At 40.7% G+C, this 20,230-nt stretch overlaps 1 protein-coding gene across 2 annotated transcripts in view; it reads left to right on the top strand.

Moving 5' to 3' along the window:
• EPB41L4A (erythrocyte membrane protein band 4.1 like 4A) overlaps positions 1–20,230 on the top strand; it is a 266,828-nt gene that overhangs the window by 207,398 nt on the left and 39,200 nt on the right. For both annotated transcript variants that reach the window (XM_010360995.2, XM_010360996.2), the window contains 3 exons: positions 11,368–11,458; positions 16,497–16,580; positions 17,813–17,926. In XM_010360995.2, coding sequence (XP_010359297.1) covers positions 11,368–11,458; positions 16,497–16,580; positions 17,813–17,926 — 289 coding nt within the window. The remainder of the gene's footprint in view (positions 1–11,367; positions 11,459–16,496; positions 16,581–17,812; positions 17,927–20,230) is intronic.

Consider the following 20,230-nt stretch of genomic DNA (forward strand, 5'->3'; position numbering starts at 1 on the left):
GAGAAAAGTATATAACTTTGTTTAATATAAGTTTTATGTACATGAGAGCCTTTGGAAATGAAGACACAAAGATGTGAGATCTGTGTATTTTCATGGACAGTCATACAGAAGTATGACTAGAGGACAGAAGGGTGTATTCTAATGGTAATAACCTGGAGGGGACTTAGCAAAGGTTGTTTGTTTGGATTCTTCTTGGTTTACCTGTATGATATCCCCTCCCTCTGGGTAAAGCAGGATATCCATCACACGACGGATTTCAGGGGGAGAAAGGAGGGAGGTCAGAGAGTGACTTTCTAGGTTTTTGACCTGTTTCAGGAGAAAATGACCGAGGGTTGGGAGATAAGAGGGGCTTTCTTGCTTCTGCTGTTTTCTCAAATGCCAAGGTATTATAGTTTGGGGTAGCATGTCCTGATCTGAGTCAGGTGGGGAGGGCAACACACAGAGGCTTTCTAAGATGTACGTGGGCACAGGTAGTTTTCATTGAATCAATTTCTAGATTCTCTTTTCTAAAAGGCATATTCCTGTGGTAGCATACATACTGGTTCTTCTCTCCAGCCTGCCCTTTTGCATGGACCTTCTTCCACTTTGCAAAAGAAAAGAGCCCTTTCCTCCATCTGGAATCTATTAGACTGCTTTGTCCATTAACATTGAACCTCCTGGGTTGGTGTTGGGAAGGTAAATGACTCTAATTATCAAGTGACATATCCTTTCCTAAGTCATTTTCTCATTTTGACTTGCAACAAAATTGAAGGAGGACCCAGTGGATTTGTCACTTGGTAGAACATTCAGAATAATTTTGGATAATATATCACTGTTAGATATCTAACTCCTTAGAAGTTCTTTGACACAGTGGTGATGTCTTTATAACAGAATACATTACATACACCTCTGTTTATTCTGAACATGGGTTCACAGCATCGAAAATCAAAATAAAAGTAGGAATAGACTTGTTTCTAAACTGTTTCATTCTAGCAAAAAGTAACATTCATAGATGGATTTGATACATGTAATCATTAGGGAAATAAAACAACCTCTTTTTACCTCATTAAAAATTGCTTTCTGGCAGGGGACAGTGGCTGACGCCTGTAATCCCAGCACTTTGGGAGGCTGAGGTGGGTGGATCACTTAAGGTCAGGAGTTTAAGACCAGCCTGGCCAACATGGTGAAACCCCATCTCTACGAAAAATACAAAAATTAGTTGGGTGTGGTGGTGGGCATCTGTAGTCCCAGCTACTTGGGAGGCTGAGACAGGAGAATCACTTGAACTCAGAAGGTGGATGTTGCAGTGAGCCAAGATTGCTCTACTATACTCCAGCCTGGGCAGCAGAGTGAGACTCTGTCTCAAAAAAAAAATGCTTTCCAATAAAAAATTTACTTTTTATATTTAATAATCTATCAGCATTAGTATGATATACTAATACACTGCTACTAATTATAATAACTTAGTTCAGAAGAAATTTTTAACACTTAGAGCTTTATGTATGGTCATGGGAAGTAAACATTTTATTTCTATATTTAGTTGTAGAGAAGTATGATAAGGTGATAATGAAAACTTTTATATTAGTTCATTCTCACACTGCTATGAAGAAATACCTGAGACTGGGAAATTTATAAAGAAAAGAGGTTTAAAAGACTCACAGTTCCACTTGGCTGGGGAGGCCTCAGGAAACTTAGAATCATGGCAGAAGGCACGTCTTCACAGGGTGACAGGAGAGAGAATGAGTGCCAGCAGGGGAAATGCCAGACGCTTATAAAACCATCAGATCTTGTGAGAATTTCACCCCCATGATTAAGTCACCTCCCACTGGGGATTACAATTCAAGATGAGATTTGAGTGGGGACACAGCCAAACCATGTCAACTTTCAAACCAAAACATACTAGGGATAAATTTTGTAGGTGAAATGGAATTGAAATGCAAATACAAAGAGAAAAAAGAATGTGATGAAGTTTATTAACTGCTAAACAACTCATTTCATATATTTTTAAAATGGATGACACAACGAATTGGTATAGTATTTTATTACATTGGATACATTTTGGGAGTCATGAAACAGTTCTATTTTTTAACGTCAATATTTATACTTCTAATTACATCCTTTGGTACTATTTAAACTTTTGATGAAAAGTTTTAGATATCAGTTTGAAACAAGCACAAAGGTATGTTGTTTTTCAAAATCCTTCAAGTGGGCGCTTGCATAAAATAAAGTTAAATCACTACAGAATCCTTGAGATAAGCTCAAACACAGAAGCAGACAAAAAACTTCCCAATTTTGCCTTAGCTAAATAAGCATTTTAAAAACAATCTTGATATACAAGTATACTTAGTTTATATTTGCATTTACTTTATTTACTGTTAAAATTGCATCAAATAAAAACTTCAAAAGTAGTGTTCTAGCACTGTCTCCTCTGAGATAGAACCAGCTTTAGGTTAGATATGGAACTATCCACCTGCCCTAGACCAAGCAAGCATAAATTGTGGAGCTTGAGAGATGGCTGGAGAATGTTTGGTGTGTGTCAGTAGGCTGTGTGGCCCTGATAGAAGACTGGAGGAGAGGGTACCAGGAGTACCGCTAGGAAGGATGTGAGTGATCACTCAACTCTCTTCCCTCAAACTGGTGTCACAGGAAGAAACACTTGATATACAAGTGACTCACGACACCTCTTGATTCCAGCTGACCATTCATAGATAGGTGGTATTTCTGGGTCCAAGAGGGCTTGAAGGAGCAATGTGCACCCTTTGCTGTTACCACATTTGGCAGTCTTTCCACGCTGGTGTAGATTACAAGTCTTCAGATAGAACTCTCTCATCCTACTCCTTTGAGGGTCTAAGGGAATAAGCAGATGCCTTCCTAGCCTGACAAATCCCTTTCTTGTATTTGAACCTGGCATTCTGACCCACACTGTCTATGACTACCTCCACACCCTGTGTGTGCCTCTCTAGCTCTGGGGGAAGAGCAGAGGAAGAAGTGCCTTTATGTGCACTCAGCCCCAAATTATCATTTTGGTAATGACAAAAGCAGAGGGATCCAGGAGAGTACTGGGTCAGGGAAGAGGAAATTGGAAGCAGAACAACTCGGGAGGGGATCTTTCATGCATAGACATGTTTTCCTAGCATCTTTCTCCTCCACACCCATTCTTTATAATCTACCCTCCAGCTTTGCAGTTTAGAATGCCTTGTTTGATCTTTCTGTAGCAAAATTGGTGTCTACAAAGTCTATGTATTTCTAGTAAAGAGGCAACTGCTTAAATATCACTCTTGGAACTTTAGAAGGCAGAAACATTTTTTTGTGTTTTAAGAAATGGGGTCTCTGTCACCAGGCTGGAGTGCAGTGGTGTGATCATGGCTTATTGTAACCTCAAACTCTCGAGCTCAAATAATCCTCCTGCCTCAGTCTCCTGAATAACTGGAATGACAGGCACAGGCCACCATGGTTGGCTAATTAAAAAAATTTATTTTGTAGAGGTAGGTCTCGCTATGTTGCCCAGGCTGATCTCAAACTCCTGGCCTCAAGCGATCCTCCTGCGTTGTCTTCCCAAAGTGCTGGAATTACAGGAATGAGCCACTGTATTCAGCCCAGGAATTCTTTTTTTTTTTTTTTTTTTTTTTTTTTTTTTTTTTTTTTTTTTTTTTTTTTTTGAGACGGAGTCTTGCTCTGCCGCCCAGGCTGGAGTGCAGTGGCCGGCTCTCAGCTCACTGCAAGCTCCGCCTCCCGGGTTCACGCCATTCTCCTGTCTCAGCCTCCCGAGTAGCTGGGACTACAGGCGCCCGCCTCGTCGCCCGGCTAGTTTTTTGTATTTTTTAGTAGAGACGGGGTTTCACCGTATTAGCCAGGATGGTCTCGATCTCCTGACCTCGTGATCCGCCCGTCTCGGCCTCCCAAAGTGCTGGGATTACAGGCTTGAGCCACCGCGCCCGGCCCCAGGAATTCTTAAGAAGGAATATGACTACCTTTTGGGGATGAACCAGGTATTTGAACTTTAAACAATTAGCCATTGGATGCAGAAATATCTTTATTTTCCAAATTATGTGTTTTAAAAAGTATTTTTGCTTTATAGAGTTTAATGAGCATCTGTTTTGCCAAATACAGAATTTTCCAGCTGGATGCGGTGGCTCACGCCTGTAATCCTAGCATTTTGGGAGGCTGAGGCGGGTGGATCACCTGAGGTCAGGAGTTCAAGACCAGCCTGGGCAACATGGTGAAACCCCATTGTACTAAAATACAAAAATTAGCTGGGCATGATGGTGGGTGCCTGTAATCCCAGCTACTTGGGAGGCTGAGACGGGAGAATTGCTTGAACCTGGGAGACGGTGGTTGCAGTGAGTGGGTGGCTGAGCAAGACTCCACCTCAAAAAAAAAAATTCCATGATGATAGGAAAATTATATAGGGTTTTCTTGAATATTTAGCTATTTGACCATTATTTGTGGTATAGAAAAAGAATGTTTTCTTTTGCTAATTTGCCATACTGCCATTTTTTTCCATAGTACCCAGTCTAAAGTTGGTGAAATTAAGGCAAAGTCACTTTGAGCTGTCAGTATGAGAAATAGAACTAAAATATATTTTCAATTATTGGCCAATTCTTAATTCATAAATATCATATCTTCTGATAAGTTGAACTGGGTTAGGTCATATAAATCAGATTGTCTTAACTGAAACCTAATAACTTATTGTGTTGAGACTAGCTATAATCTACTTATTTATTTTTCTTAAGCATTTTTTTGTTTGTTTGTTTGTTTGTTTTGAGATGGAGTCTCACTGTGTCGCCCAGGCTGGAGTGCAGTGGCCGGATCTCAGCTCACTGCAAACTCCGCCTCCTGGGTTTACGCCATTCTCCTGCCTCGGCCTCCCAAGTAGCTGGGACTACAGGCGCCCGCCACCTTGCCCGGCTAGTTTTTTGTATTTTTTTTTAGTAGAGACGGGGTTTCACCGTGTTCACCAGGATGGTCTCGATCTCCTGACCTCGTGATCCGCCCGTCTCGGCCTCCCAAAGTGCTGGGATTACAGGCTTGAGCCACCGTGCCCGGCCTTCTTAAGCATTTTATACAGTTTTTTTTTTTAATGTTTAGGGAAGAAAATAAAATGTGATTGTTAAGTAGGATAAAATTTAACCTGAAAGTTTACAAATTTATATTGGAGAATTTTTAAAAGAAATTATATATCACAACCTTGTTTTACTTGTTAGCCATGTGTTCTTCCCCCATATATCAGAATGAGGTATTCTCACTTTCCAAAATACATTTTTTTCATTTTAATTTCACACATTCAGCCTTTACTTTAAAAATTAAAAAGAATGGCAACATTTAAGTAACATCAAAGATTTGATTTATGTGACAGGTGTCAAATTGAGTTATGAATTTTGTGAGACTCATAATCCTATTTAAATGCAAAGTATTTTTGTAATTGAAAATATGTGTATATTCATCACCAAATCTTGACATCACAGGGATGACTTTTAAGAATTGCCCCCAAATCAAGTAGCTAAATAGATCCTGGGAAAGTTCATTCTGTTTCTGACAGTCACTCTTCCTGAACTGAAGGCAAGGATCACTTAAGATGGAGGTACTCAAGTGTGAACAGAATCTAACCACTCAAAAGACTGGTAGTGGTCTGATGCACACAGGATGGAAGTACTTGGATATAATGTATTAAAAATGAACAAATGAAACCGTGGAGCTTTGCACACTGGCATTTCAGTACTGTATATACTACAGGGAATTGTGTGTGCACATATTAAGCCGTGGTGTTTAACAGCCCAGAAACAAATGTCACAGGGCGTGAGCTAGATTTGGCTCATTAATAAATGATAGCAATCCCCTGACTGACATGCTCTTCAAAATACGAGCAGCCTTTTGAAATTGAGCTTTGTCTTTTTAATGTGAACACGAATTGGACACTCTTGATTAATTCTAAGTGGCCTCACTAGAGTTAATATTATTTTTACTTGAAGTAAAATAGAGATTTACTTCGAAGCCTTAATAGCCATATGTCAGTAACTGATCTTGATTACAGATCACCTGTGGCTGTGAATTGAAACAGCAGTGTGCTGTTACAGAAGACTGCCTTTTAAAACTCTAAGAAGCAGCCCAGTCCTGCAAGGTATATTGCTGCATGTTCTTTTGACATGCATCTCAAGTACCACCACATCTATTAATAGTTTTTGTTTTACTTTTGATACTTATTAAATAAAGATCATTATCCTGAATTTTCCTCTCTAGTGGCAAAAATGGTAGAAACAAATACATCCTTTCTAATAATAGACATTCATTGAGTCCCTACCAAGGGTGGTGCACTGTTCTGGCAGCCATGTGGGTGCACAATGATGTATCCTTCATTTTATTACGATTTTGAGGCCTTATTAAGTTTTTAACTAAAAAAAAAATTTTGTTTTACATGTCATAAATATTTTATGAAATGAAACACATAATCTGTGTTTCCAGATATTTTAGGCAGAAAGCAACTGTTTAACTTTATCCAAAAAGTAAAGAATTGCCCCAAATGGGTTGATTTCTGAAGTGCAGGAAAATTGCCCTCTGTGTTTTTTTTTTCTTTTGTTTTTGTCTTTTAAGATGAAGTCTCACTCTGTTGCCCAGGTTGGAGTGCCGTGGCACAATCTCAGCTCACTGCAAGCTCCGCCTCCCGGGTTCACACCATTCTCCTGCCTCAGCCTCCTGAGTAGCTGGGACTACAGGCACCCGCCACCATGCCTGGCTAATTTTTTTTTTGTATTTTTAGTAGAGACGAGGTTTCACTGCGTTAGCCAGGATGGTCTCGATCTCCTGACCTCGTGATCCACCTGCCTCTGCCTCCCAAAGTGCTGGGATTACAGGTCTGAGCCACCGCGGCTGGTCGCCCTCTCTGTTTTAATTCTTGAAGTGGGTGGTGGTTTACTGTATAATTACTTGTTAAGCTGTTTATATATGTATGTTTTACCCTTTTCTTATATCTGATATGTAAATGAAAAAGGAGTGTGGGGGAAAAGATTTATGTAACCTCAAAGTATTTTCTGGAACAGTGCCTGAAATTCTCTTGTTATTGGTTAATTATTTTAGTTAATATTTGGCCTTTCCTTTTACTCCTCTTCAAAATGGAACTATTCTGTGGCGGGTAATCCATGAAGACATAAGCCCATTAGTGGGATGGGTTTGTCAGGTCACTTTTCTCTGTAGCCCGATGTAGTCTGAGCTGATGTAGGAGGGATTCTGGAAGGTGGTATGATGAGGGGAGGAAAAGGAAAATTTAGTGGTGCATGTTAACAAAATGGAAAGTCAGTAAACCTAAATAATGCATAACCTAAATTTCTCACCTCTGCAGATTTCAATTACCAACACATAACCTAGCTTTACTGAATTGATTAGCTATCTCAAATGGTGATATGGTAAAATCTTACTAATTTGAACAGTGGTTAAAATATATTATTCTGAAAGTGTATTTACTACTTTTAAGTTACATATTTAATGACGTGAAACTAAAACATATTGCCTAATGAAAGCATGTGACTATTACATGAATAGATACTTCAGAAGTGCTCCTAGTAAGTTAATGCTTCTAAGTGGTTTTTCCCCATGTAGTCTTCCCAATCAGGCTTTTAAAACCCAGCTTGTCTAATTCACATTTGTTATAGAGTAGGGGAATACAGATGAAGAGATGTTTAGTTCATATAAAAAGACTGTACATGTTGGCTGGGCGCGGTGCCTCATGCCTGTAATCCCAGCACTTTGGGAGGCTGAGGTGATGCGGACAGATAACCTGAGGCCAGGAGTTCGAGACCAGCCTGGCCAACATGGTGAAACCCATCTCTACTAAAAATACAAAATTAGCTGGGCGTGGTGGCTCATGCCTATAATCCCAGCTACTCCTGAGGCTGAGGCAAGGGAATCATTTGAACCCAGGAGGCAGAGGTTGCAGTGAGCCGAGATCATGCCACTGCACTCTAGCCTGGGCAACAGAGCAAGATTCTATCTTAAAAAAAATAAAAAAATACTGTACATGTTAACAGTGAACAGTAGTTTACCATTTTGAATATAAAGGAACCATGAATTAAATCGTATTACTGACTATACCTTATCTCATCTACAGTGGGTATATGAGAGTTATAGAACTATTATATTAGCAAATTAATCCTGACAGTAGAACAATTTATTTTGAAAAATTCTGGCTATGCTGGTTGTGAGTGTTTGTGACAAAGAGCACTCACATGATTTTTTTTTTTTCCTGATATTATTTTGGAAAACTATCCATATAATGCTTCATCTTAAAAATCATGATTCGGACATTGTGAAAATCCAAATATTGCTTTCTTTAAGCAAATATATAAACATAGTTTGCAATTTTTCTTTTTAAAAATATTCTGTTTTTCTCTCTGTGTTTATTAAGTTTTGGATGGAGGGGAAACAGGTGAAGGTGATTAGGCAACTGCACTTTTCCTAAGGTAATGGGTTATTAGACTAAGGAAAAAGTAGTCAGTCTAAAGAGAATGAGGGTCAGAGCAAACCTAGGTCTATTCTTAAGCTAGTTACTCAGGGCCTTGGTTAACAGGATGTTCACCTTTACTCAGCTTTTTTCAGTTGGTGTTGTTGACACTGGGTATTGGTCTGTCTGCTGTGCCTCCCTCCCCCTGCCTAGGAAAACAGCCCTAGGACATGAAGGTCCTTTTCATTTATATTAAATGTTAGTAATATCTACTAAGAATACCACCACATTTAAATAAAGCTTATTAAGAACAATTAAAAATACTAATGTCCGGGGCTGGGCACGGTGGCTCACACCTGTAATCCCAGCACTTTGAGGGGCCAAGGTGGGTGTACCACTTGAGGTCAGGAGTTCCAGACCAGCCTGGCCAAGATGGTGAAACCCCATCTCTACTAAAAATACAAAAAAATTAGTGGGCTCAGTGGCGTGTGCCTGTAATCCCAGTCACTTGGGAGGCTGAGGCAGGAGAATTGCTTGAACCCAGGAGGCAGAGGTTGCAGTGAGCTGAGATCATGTCACTGCACTCCAGCATGGGTGACAAAGCAAGACTCTGTCTCAGGGAAAAGAAAAGAAACTAATGGTAGGGCACACCTACTGTCCAGGACCTAAATGAGTTCATCCCTTCTGCCGCTGCCCCAGACGTGTACTACATGGAGTTCTACCCGTGAGAAGCAGCTTCATTCCAAATCTTCGCCTGCAATTTTGAGAATCTGCCCTTGTGATTTTGTTCATGGCCACATGGTTATGGCAAAAGTGACTAAGATGGTGACTGGCCACTGCCGATGTTTGATGGTGCGTGGAGTAGTTCCAGGGAATTAATTGGTTGTGTTCCATTTTTCACACCAGGCAGAATTTACCCTAACTTTGTTCTTTTCTTATCCCTGGCTTCTGGATGTTGCTCAGTTATTGGTAGCGGCTCCAGCATGAGCTTACCTTTTGTGCTACAGGTGTCTTCAGGATCACCTTTTCATTTCAAGATTCCAAAATAGGAACACAATTCAGATATGGAATCCATGTCAAATGCCTTAGAGTAACAGTTTTTGGAACTTTTATCTGAAACCACCCTTTGTTTTCTCTGTCTAAAGTGTATTTATTAATGTTTATCTTTCCTAATGGGTAGCCAGACATACCTCCCAACTGCTCTGGAGGAAACTTGCCAACTTTGCGGGTGCTCAGGTGTTTCTCTTGTCTTGTCCTCTTGCCTCGCTCTCAGGTGTTCTTCTCATTGAACATCGCTTTCACTTGCCGTTTTGTTTTGTTTTGTTTTGTTTTGTTTTTTTGAGACAGAGTCTCACTCTGTAGCCAGGGCTGGAGTGTAGTGGCACAATGTCAGCTCACTACAACCTCCACCTCCCGGGTCCCAGTTCAAGCAGTTCTCCTGCCTCAGCCTCCTGAGTAGCTGGGATAACAGGCACATGCCACCATGTCCAGCTAATTTTTATTTTGTTTAGTAGAGATGGGGTTTTGCTATGTTGGCCAGGATGGTCTTGAACTCTTGACCTCGTGATCCGCCCACCTCAGCCTCCCAAAGTGCTGGGATTACAGGCATGAGGCACTGCGCCCGGCCCACTTGCCCTTTTAAGAGTCCATCTCTTCCAGTTGATGGACTAATCTAGACTGACTCTTGAGCTGCTTGTGGGTGGGCCACAGGTGGAAGTAGTGTGTGGTTTTAGAGCTAAGTCTCTGGAGACAGACTACCCAGCTTCATAGCTTGCCACACCACTCAGGAGCTGTAGGACCTTGGGAAAGGCCCATTTTTGTTATCTTTTAAAATGAGATAACATTGGTATCTACTTCATAGGATTATTTTGAGGATTACATGAGTAAATAGATGTGAAGCGCTTGTAACAGCACCTGACATACAGTAAGTACTGAATAAATATTAGTGTTTATTAATATTACAAACTCATCTTCATGACATTCTCGGTGGTTAGTGACCATTATGCATTGGATTGAAGGATTGTAACTCTTACATACCCCTGTAGGAGTAGCTCTGAGGAAGACACACCTGCATGGCACGTAGACCTAATTGAACAGGGCCTGTGGGCATCTGTGCATGCTGATTTCCCCTGCTCATTTAAACTGCCTCCTTCTTGAGTGAGGTGCGTGCACACTGGAGAAGATTTGTTCCCAGAGCCCACACACCTCCCTCCTGCAGGTTTATCCACCTCTGCCCTGAGAGTGGAAGTCAGACCTCCTAGAAGGGCCCAGACCCTTCAGTTATCTTTATGTTGATCATGACTTCCAACATTGTGTCTGCCGTGGGCTCCCTCTGCTGGTTCATCTAGCATGTATGCAAATCTGTGGAATAACAACTTTTAAAAACTCAGTTTCAGGTTTTTAGGAATGTTTGCATGAAGAACACATTTGAAAATGTCTTTTTTTATATGTGAGTGATACAGATCACATGTATATTACTCGTTTTTTGACACCTGCATTATGAGTTGGGATATTTTCAGGTTTGAAGTTTTTTGTTTGGTTTGATTTCAAATGGGGACTGTCATGATATGCTGAGAAACTTGTTCACAACGTAGTCATCAAAACCTGATCATTATGTTTTATATTCTAATATATGGCACTAAATATCTCAGAATGTCATTTTAATAGTCTAAAGTGAATGTTATTTTAACATCTAAAGATGTGGAGACTTAGTTTTGAAGTCTGAAAAAAATAGCCTAGACCCCCAGGACATCGTTATGTTGAAGGTTTAGTACACGTTAGAAAATAGTACCTCCAATTTATTGGGTGATTCATTATTTATTTGGGGTTATAATTTATCAGTAAAATGTGCCACAGTGTCCCTAAAATTGCATTTTAAAATAAGTCTTCTGTTTCTTTGCATTTCCCTATCACTGTTTCCTTTCTCCCTTCCATCTTTCCTTCTCCTCCTCTGCTAGGATCAAACAGCATCAGTAGGATAACTACAAACATGGAAAATGGAGAAAATGAAGGAACAACTAAAATTATTGCACCTTCACCAGTAAAAAGGTCAGTGAAGTTAACTGAAGAAATGTACAATTATATGCGGTCATAAAAATGATTTTTTTCTGTAGACAAGGTTAAAAATTTTTTGACTTTGATGATTAATGAATACTTTTGATCCATGGGTTCCAATAAATATTCTCTGGGCCAAATAATACATTAAAATACCAATAAAATATAAAACATCAGGACCTGAATCTCTTATTTGAAGAAAATGCTCTTTTTGTCACAGCAAGGTGAACTCACAGATTGTCTGTGGTTTGCATTCTCCGCAGAAAATTGAAAATTTCTTGTGATTTTTAAAATGGCATGATATAATGGACTAACTCAGAGGGACTTGTAAAATAAAGTAGATGATATTCATGTTTAATATACTGTGTTCATTATAGTGGTGCACTGAACTGTGGCCCTGGAAAGAGGGTTTATGGCATTTAGAGGCATCAGAGCCTCAGAAGTCAGTGATTGCATATGTATGAAGACTTGTCATGGTCCTCTGCATCTGTTTTCCCAGGGGCATTCCCCAGTGGAAAAGCCTTTTCTTAATATATTACATGGATTGTTTCCCTGAGAGCTCAGCCTTGTTTTCTGTTAAGATACTGTTGCAGAGTCATTTTTTCTTATCTCCAGTTATGTTCACGGAACAGCATTATAAACAGCAATGAGCAGCTTTCATGAATTCACTTTCTCTATAGGGGTTGCCCCCATACATCATGGGGAAATCCCAGCAGTCAGAGATATGTGACCTGCAGAGACTTCTTAGATCATCTACTTGATCTTTTTTTGGTAAATAATTGTGTCTTCATTCAGCTGTATTGTGTCTACTTCGAGGAATATAGTTCATAATTTCTCAGCAAGATTACTTTAAGATCTGAAGATTCTCAGAGTTGTAATATTTTACCCAGGGATTTGCCTATGTTTTGTTTAGTTCTAAGACATTTACCAGTTCTCCTTTTAGGATGACAAGTTATTTATCATTGCATAACTTTAGTTTACCTTATTTCCCTTCGTCACCCTCACAGCTGTGGATAAATAGAGAGTCACTCTCATCTCTATGTACAGGGTATGCTTGTGGTATGTTCAGCATAAGAACAGGAATCTTCCATGAGATTCCGATCCCAAGCATTTTTAGAATGTCCTGAAGGAGTACAGTCCTCCTTTTAAAAACTTACTTTTTCAACTTCTATTTTAGGTCCAGCGGTACATGTGCTGGTAGGTTTGTCACATGGGTAAATTGTGTATCACTGAGGTTTGGTGTGTGCATGATCCCAGCACTCAGGTAGTGAGCACAGTACCTGATAGGTAGTTTTCAACCCTTGCCCCCCTCCTCCGCTGGTGGTCCCCAGTGTCTATTGTTCCCATCTTTATGTCCATGTGTACTCAGTGTTTAGTTCTCACTTATAAGTGAGAACCTGCAGTATCTGGTTTTCTGTTTCTGTGTTAATTCACTTAGGATAATAGCCTCCAGTTGCATCTGTGTTGTTGCAAAAGATATGGTTTCATTCTTTTTTTATGGCTGTGTAGTATTCCATGGTGTATATGTACCACATTTGCTTTATCCAGTCCACTGTTCATGGTCATCTAGGCTGATTCCACATCCTTGGTATTGTGAATAGTGCTGCAAGAACACTGTGAATGTATGTGTCTTTTTTTTTTTTTTTTTTTTTTTTTGAGATGGAGTCTCACTTTGTCTCCAGGCTGGAGTGGAGTGGCACCATCTTGGCTCACTGCAACCTCTGCCTCCCAGGTTCAAGCAATCTCCTGCCTCTACCTCTCGAGTAGCTGGGACTATAGGCGTGTGCCACCACTCCCAGCTAATTTTTGTATTATTGGTAGAGACAGGGTTTTACCATGTTGGCCAGGATGGTCTCCATCTCTTGATCTTGTGATCCACCTGCCTTGGCATCCCAAAGTGCCGGAATTACAGGTGTGAGCCATCGCACCCGGCCATATGTCTTTTTTTGTAGAATGATTTATTTCCCTTTGAGTATATATCCAGTAATGGGATTGTTGGGTCAAATGGTGGTTCTGTTTTAAGTTCTTTGAGAAATCTCCAAACTGCTTTCCACAGTGGCTGAGCTAATTTACATTCCCACCAACAGTGTATAAGTGTTCCCTTTTTTTCCACAATCTTGCCAACATCTTTATTTTTTGTCTTTTTGATAATAGCTATTCTGACTGGTGGGAGATGATGTCTCATTGTGATTTTAATTTGCTTTTTTCGAATGATTAATGAAGGTGAGCATTTTTTCGTGTATTTGTTGGCTGCATGTATGTCTTCTTTGGAAAAATGCCTATTCATGTCCTTTGCCCCTTTTTTAATGTGTTGTTTGTTTCATCTTGTTGAATTGTTGAAGTTCCTTATAGATTCTGGATATTACACCTTTGTCGGATACATAGTTTGTGAATATTTTCTCCTGTCTGTAGATTGTTTACTCGTTGATAGTTTCTTTTGTTGTGCAGAAGCCCTTTAAGGTCCCACTTTTCAATTTTTGATTTCGTTGCAATTGCTTTTGGGGACTTAGTTATAAATTTCTTCACCAAGGCTGACGTCCAGAATGATATTTCCTAGATTTTCTTCTAATATATATTTTCATAGTTTGAGGTCTTACATTTAAGTTCTTAATCTAAGATCTTAATCTGGAACTTAATCTAAGTTCAAGTATCTTGAGTGGATATTTGTATATGGTTAAAGGAAGGGGTCCAGTTTCACCCTTCTGCATATGACTAGCCATCCCAGCACCATTTAGGGAGTCCTTTTTCTATTGCTTGTTCTGGTTGATTTTGTTGAAGATCAGATGGTTGTAGGTGTGTGACTTTATTTTTGGGTTCTCTATCCTATTGCATTGATCTTTTTGTCGGTTTTTGTACCATACTATGCTGTTTTTGTTATTGTAGACTTGTAGTATAGTTTGAAGTCAGGTAGTGTGATGCCTCCAGCTTTGTTCTTTTTGCTTAGAATTGCTTTGGCTGTTTGGGCTTTTTTGGAGGGAGGGTTCCATTTTAGAATAGTTCTTTCCTATGAAAAAATGATGTTGATAGTTTGATAGAAATAGCATTGCATCTGTATATTGCTTTGGACTATGTGGCCATGTTAACAGTATTTTCAACCTTTGCAACCACATTCCTGTGATGATACTGGTACTTGAAGCCAAAGTTTTTCTCTCAAGCTTCAGATGAGAAATACCTTAGGGAGTTAATGCAATTAACTTGCCACCCAGGATTTTATTATTCTTTTTTTTTTTTTTTTGAGGCGGAGTCTCGCTCTGTTGCCCGGACTGGAGTGCAGTGGCTGGATCTCAGCTCACTGAAAGCTCCGCCTCCCGGGTTTACGCCATTCTCCTGCCTCAGCCTCCCGAGTAGCTGGGACTACAGGCACCCGCCACCTCGCCCGGCTAGTTTTTGTATTTTTAGTAGAGACAGGGTTTCACCGTGTTAGCCAGGATGGTCTCGATCTCCTGACCTCGTGATCCGCCCGTCTCGGCCTCCCAAAGTGCTGGGATTACAGGCTTGAGCCACCGCGCCCGGCCTATTCTTTAACTTTTGTATACTCTCTCAGTTCCTCTTTTATCTCCCTATTTCTTTTCCAGTGTCCTTTCTCCTTTCCCTTTGCTTTTTCTGATTTATTGATCACATGTACTTTCTACTGTTGTATTAAATATCTACCATATTTGTTACTTTTCTTCATTTCAAAAGGTAAGCTTTTACTTTGGGAATTGAATCTGTAGAGGTTTTTAGCCTTTATAAAAATAATAACTTAGCTACTATCTACTAATATTACGGTTTATATGCCTCTGTCAGATACATAATTTTATAGGCTTACATTAATTCCTTCATGGATAGTATACTAGGGTGCAAGTCTGTTTTCTTTTCTTTTCTTTTTTTTCTAAATACCTTGTCATCTTTCTCTTCTTTGTTGGCAGTTATAAAGTACTCTGCTATGACTGTATCCTAGGACAGTTATACACAGGATTCCTCAAAAAGCCAGGGTTAAAAGTGAATTTGGATTTGGGAGGCCGAGACGGGCGGATCACGAGGTCAGGAGATCGAGACCATCCTGGCTAACACAGGTGAAACCCCGTCTCTACTAAAAAATACAAAAAACTAGCCGGGCGTGGTGGTGGGCGCCTGTAGTCCCAGCTACTCGGGAGGCTGAGGCAGGAGAATGGCGTAAACCCGGGAAGCGGAGCTTGCAGTGAGCTGAGATCCGGCCACTGCACTCCAGCCCGGGCGACAGAGCGAGACTCCGTCTCAAAAAAAAAAAAAAAAAAAAAAAAAAAAAAAAAAAAAAAAAAAAAAAAAAAAAAGTGAATTTGGAGTTAAATAACTCTACCTTTATCTGAAGCCAAGACTCCTGAGGATGTGAGAGGTGACCCCCCCGCCACCCCCCCCCCCCTGCCCCGTGCCTGGAGGATTCTGATTAGTCCCTTCCTCTGTGTCTCCCTATGGTTTTCTAAAACAATTTGTTGAGGGTAGAATAACAACTCAGTTACATTTACATTCTTAGGACTGAAAGATGATACTAGGTCAGGAAATAGCATTTGAAAGTCATTCTGATCTGGAGGGATGAAGCCAAGATATGGCGGAAGCTGGGAAAAGGTCAGTTTGAGTAGCCTGAACCTGCCCAGGGCTGACAGACCTATGTGGATTCAGACCAGTGCCTGGAGCCAGGGTTTCTCTGATCACTGTTTTAAAAAGGGAGCCAGGCTGAGGATCCTTGGCTTTCTTCTTTTCTTGGCTCTGTGGTTCCCCTTGCTCCCTCTCCTGCAGGTGGACTCTAGCGTTTCTTAACGATTGATGGACCTGGCATCTGTTGACTAAAGCAGTAAAACTAGAAAGAAAGTGGGGGGAAACACCCCAAGGTACTTGCTGGAGACAGATTTTTTAGGCAGCACCTTCATGTTCTTTTTAGAGTCACAGGTATAAACAAGCAAATAAGTGTGCACATCTTAACATTCGTTAAAAAAAAATTACTTAACAAGTAAGTATGTGAGTTTACTTTTATTTTCTACTTAATTTATTTTTCATACTTTTTTTTAATTTAAAGCTTTAAGAAAGCAAAGAATGAAAATAGCCCTGATACCCAAAGAAGCAAATCTCATGCACCGTGGGAAGAAAATGGCCCCCAGAGGTAAAGGGAATCATTGTTTTTATAAAGGAGACAGTAGAAAAGGGGTTAGCACTTGCAGCTCATTGAATAAAGGAATCCAGCTGCTGGGTGGTTGATCACAGCTAGCCGTGGATAAAGTGTGCAGACTGTAAATGAGTGTGACCCAGGGAGAGAGGGGCTGGGATTTCTGAAGTGGAATTCAGCACTATGTTTTATAACATGAAACTTTTTCCTGGAAAGGCAAAAAGGAAACCTAGGAAATACTATGAAATTGCCTGCAAGGTAATATATTTCTGAAAACTCTAAATGACATATTAATAATTTGCCCATTTCATGGTTTTGGTTAAAAACTTAAGTCAAGGCCGGGCGTGGTGGCTCACGCCTGTAATCCCCGCACTTTGGGAGGCCGTGGCGGGTGGATCATGAGGTCAGGAGATCAAGACCATCCTGGCTAACACGGTGAAACCCCGTCTCTACTAAAAATACAAAAAATTAGCCGGGCGAGGTGGCGGGCGCCTGTAGTCCCAGCTACTCGGGAGTCTGAGGCAGGAGAATGGCATGAACCTGGGAGGCGGAGCTTGCAGTGAGCGGAGATCTTGCCACTGCACTCCAGCCTGGGTGACAGAGCGAGACTCTGTCTCAAAAAAAAAAAAAAAACAAACTTAAGTCAAAAACTACAGCTGATGAATAGTGATGCTGGAAGACCTTTATTCCTAAAAATATGGATATGTCTAGTTTATCTCTGGTCACAACTACCAAACCAGTGACAGACCTGTGTTGTAGCTTATAGTTCAAATTCTAACCCTGCCACATCCTAGCTACTTTATTTGGGCCACTTAATTAAGTAGTCTATATTTCAATTTTTTTTCTGTTTAATAGGTTTAATAATTGTACCTCCGTGCTGAAGGCTGATAAGAAGATTAGCTGAGATAGAATTTAAAGCCTTTAGCTGAGTCAGTGTTTAGAAAGGGGAAAATTCATCATACGTATGAATTGTTACTGTTATTTGTGTGTGTTCATTTTTTACTACTGAAGGCTAATGAGATAAATGGCATTCCTGCAAAATAATGACCTTTATGGTTTGATTTGCCAGATCTTACCTCTTTTCTTTCAATAAATCCTGTCAGCAAAGAGAACCACATGCCTCTGGAGGTACCAGCTGTGCAGTTATGAGTGACTCTGGGTCTGGGCTGGGCTGTGTGTTCCCCCAGGACCTCTCTGGGCTCTTTTTGACCATTTATCTTTCTCTCCAGTGGACTCTACAATTCTCCCAGTGACCGCACTAAGTCACCAAAGTTCCCTTACACACGTCGCCGAAACCCCTCCTGTGGAAGTGACAATGACTCTGTACAGCCTATGAGGAGGAGGTAAGTGGAACACAATTCCTTTGTTAGCAGTTTTCGACAGAAGCATTTTGTCCCAGGCCTGACTTTATAGCAGGTGATTCTTATACCAACATTACTGTTTCTCTTTAAAATAACAGGAAGCTTACTCTTTCTGACATAAAATAAGTTAGGAATCCCAAAGTATTTATCTTAAACAGCCAGAGTTTTAGAGAATAATTTCATAAAATATTGGCAGGAACTTGCTTTCTATATTCTATTTATGACTGATGTGTCTAAAAATAGTATATATAATGTATAAAAACATGTATTATATATAGTGTATTACATAGTAGAGACAGCGTGTCTTTTTTTTATTGAGACGGAGTTTCACTCTTGTTGCCTAGGCTGGAGAGCAGTGGCACGATCTTGGCTCACCGCAACTTCTGCCTCCTGGGTTCAAGCGATTCTCCTGCCTCAGCCTACCGAGTAGCTGGGATTACAGTCATGCGCTGCCACGCCCGACTGATTTTTTTTGTATTTTTAGTAGAGATGGGATTTCTCCATGTTGGTCAGGCTGTTCTTGGACTCCCGACCTCAGGTGATCCACCCGCCTAGGCCTCCCAAAGTGCTGGGATTACAGGTGTAAGCCACCTGTAATCCCTGTAATATCTGGGATTACAGGCATGCACCATCAGGCCCTGCTAATTTTTGTATTTTTAGTAGAGACGGGGTTTCTCCATGTTGGTCGGGCTGGTCTTGAACTCCTGACTTCATGATCCACCTGCCTCATCCTCCCTAAGTGCTGGGATTATAGGCATGAGTCTCCGTGCCCAGCCTCTTTTTCCTTTTTTTTAAAAAATAAAAATGTGTAAACTAAAGTAGAGATGGGGTCTCACTTGCTGTGTTGCCCAGGCTGGTCTTGAATTCCTTGCCTCAAGCAGTCCTCCCACCTCAGTCTCCCAAATTGCTGGGATTATAGGCATGAGTCACTGCACCCAGCCTAAATAGCTTTTATGATTACAAGAAGTTCAGTTCATGATGTCAGGTAACCATCAAGACTCTTTTTATGCACACTGCAGGTTTGGAAGCCAAGCCCTTCTTTCCAGCTATGCCCTGGTTAATACACACTTGCTGGCCCTTTCCTGCTTGATCCCTTTTGCTTCTGCTGGTTTCCCAGAGTTTTGCCCCCAGCTTTCTGAAACCAAGTTCAACTTCACTGAAATTCTTTGATGGTTAAGAAGAGAAGGGTCTATATTACCTTCATGTAGTAGGACTGACATGAGGGGGCTAGATCAGGACCAACAGTGATTAGATAGGATAATAGAGTAATAGTAGGCATTTGTTTGGTGTTGGCCATATTCTAAGTACTGAGTAAAGTGCTTTCTATATGTTATTTCATGTAATCCTGATAGTAACAACTCTTTGGGAGCTGGCATTTGTATTCAGGCATGATGTGATTCTAGCAGAGGGGGATTAAATAGGGAATTGGTGCAAGGCTGTAAGTAGGATTGAAGGCGCAAAAAGCAGAGAGTGATGTAACTCTGAGATCTAGCTGCTGTTACTGCCTCTGGACTGAAGGAATGCAAAGAGAGAAGTGGGTGTTACCTAGGGACCAGAAGCCACTTCCACCTTTGAGCTGGCAATCCTGAGCCTGTACTTGCCGCTGACATTGCTACAGGCACCGTGATGGATGCTAGGCAGGGACCACTCTTGCTGACGTTGCTGGAGGTACCACCACTGTAGCCAAACAAAGAACACCCACTTCTCAGGAATACAAGAGTTGATGCCACAGGTACAACTAGAAGCAAAATCACTTTCCCCTTTCTCTGCCTTCACATCTTACTAGAGTCTCTTTTAACTGAAACTCAGCTGGCAAAGGTGTCTAGGAATATAAAATTTCCAGGCTTTCTATCTCGGCAGTAGAGGGCAGATTATAGAGGAGTCAGTAGAGGCTGAGTACCAATGAAAAATATTCAGCCCAGCGTCACCATCTCATTTTTACAGATGAGAAAACTGAGGCTCAGGGAGATGATGGTAACTTGTCCTCTGTGGCACACATGGGATTGGAATCCCGGTCTGTACATCTGAAAAAGTTGGAGATAGTGATAGCCCTCGTTTAAATAAAGCTGTCCTTCAGCCCTTACTCAGCTTTCTCCTTGGGAACACCAAGAGTTGGTTCAACTTGGACAATACTTAAAAGCAAAGCAACACCACTGGGAAATACTTTAAAATGCATTTGTGTGTATTGTGTGTTGAGGCAACATAGGTGGCAGGGATGATGAGAATTTAGCATATATTATTGGTAGATAGAGTTTTATAGTTTTCCACCCTTAATTAGTGCAATTT

The sequence above is a fragment of the Rhinopithecus roxellana genome, chromosome 3, assembly GCF_007565055.1.
Source record: "Rhinopithecus roxellana isolate Shanxi Qingling chromosome 3, ASM756505v1, whole genome shotgun sequence".
Classification (NCBI taxonomy): domain Eukaryota; kingdom Metazoa; phylum Chordata; class Mammalia; order Primates; family Cercopithecidae; genus Rhinopithecus; species Rhinopithecus roxellana.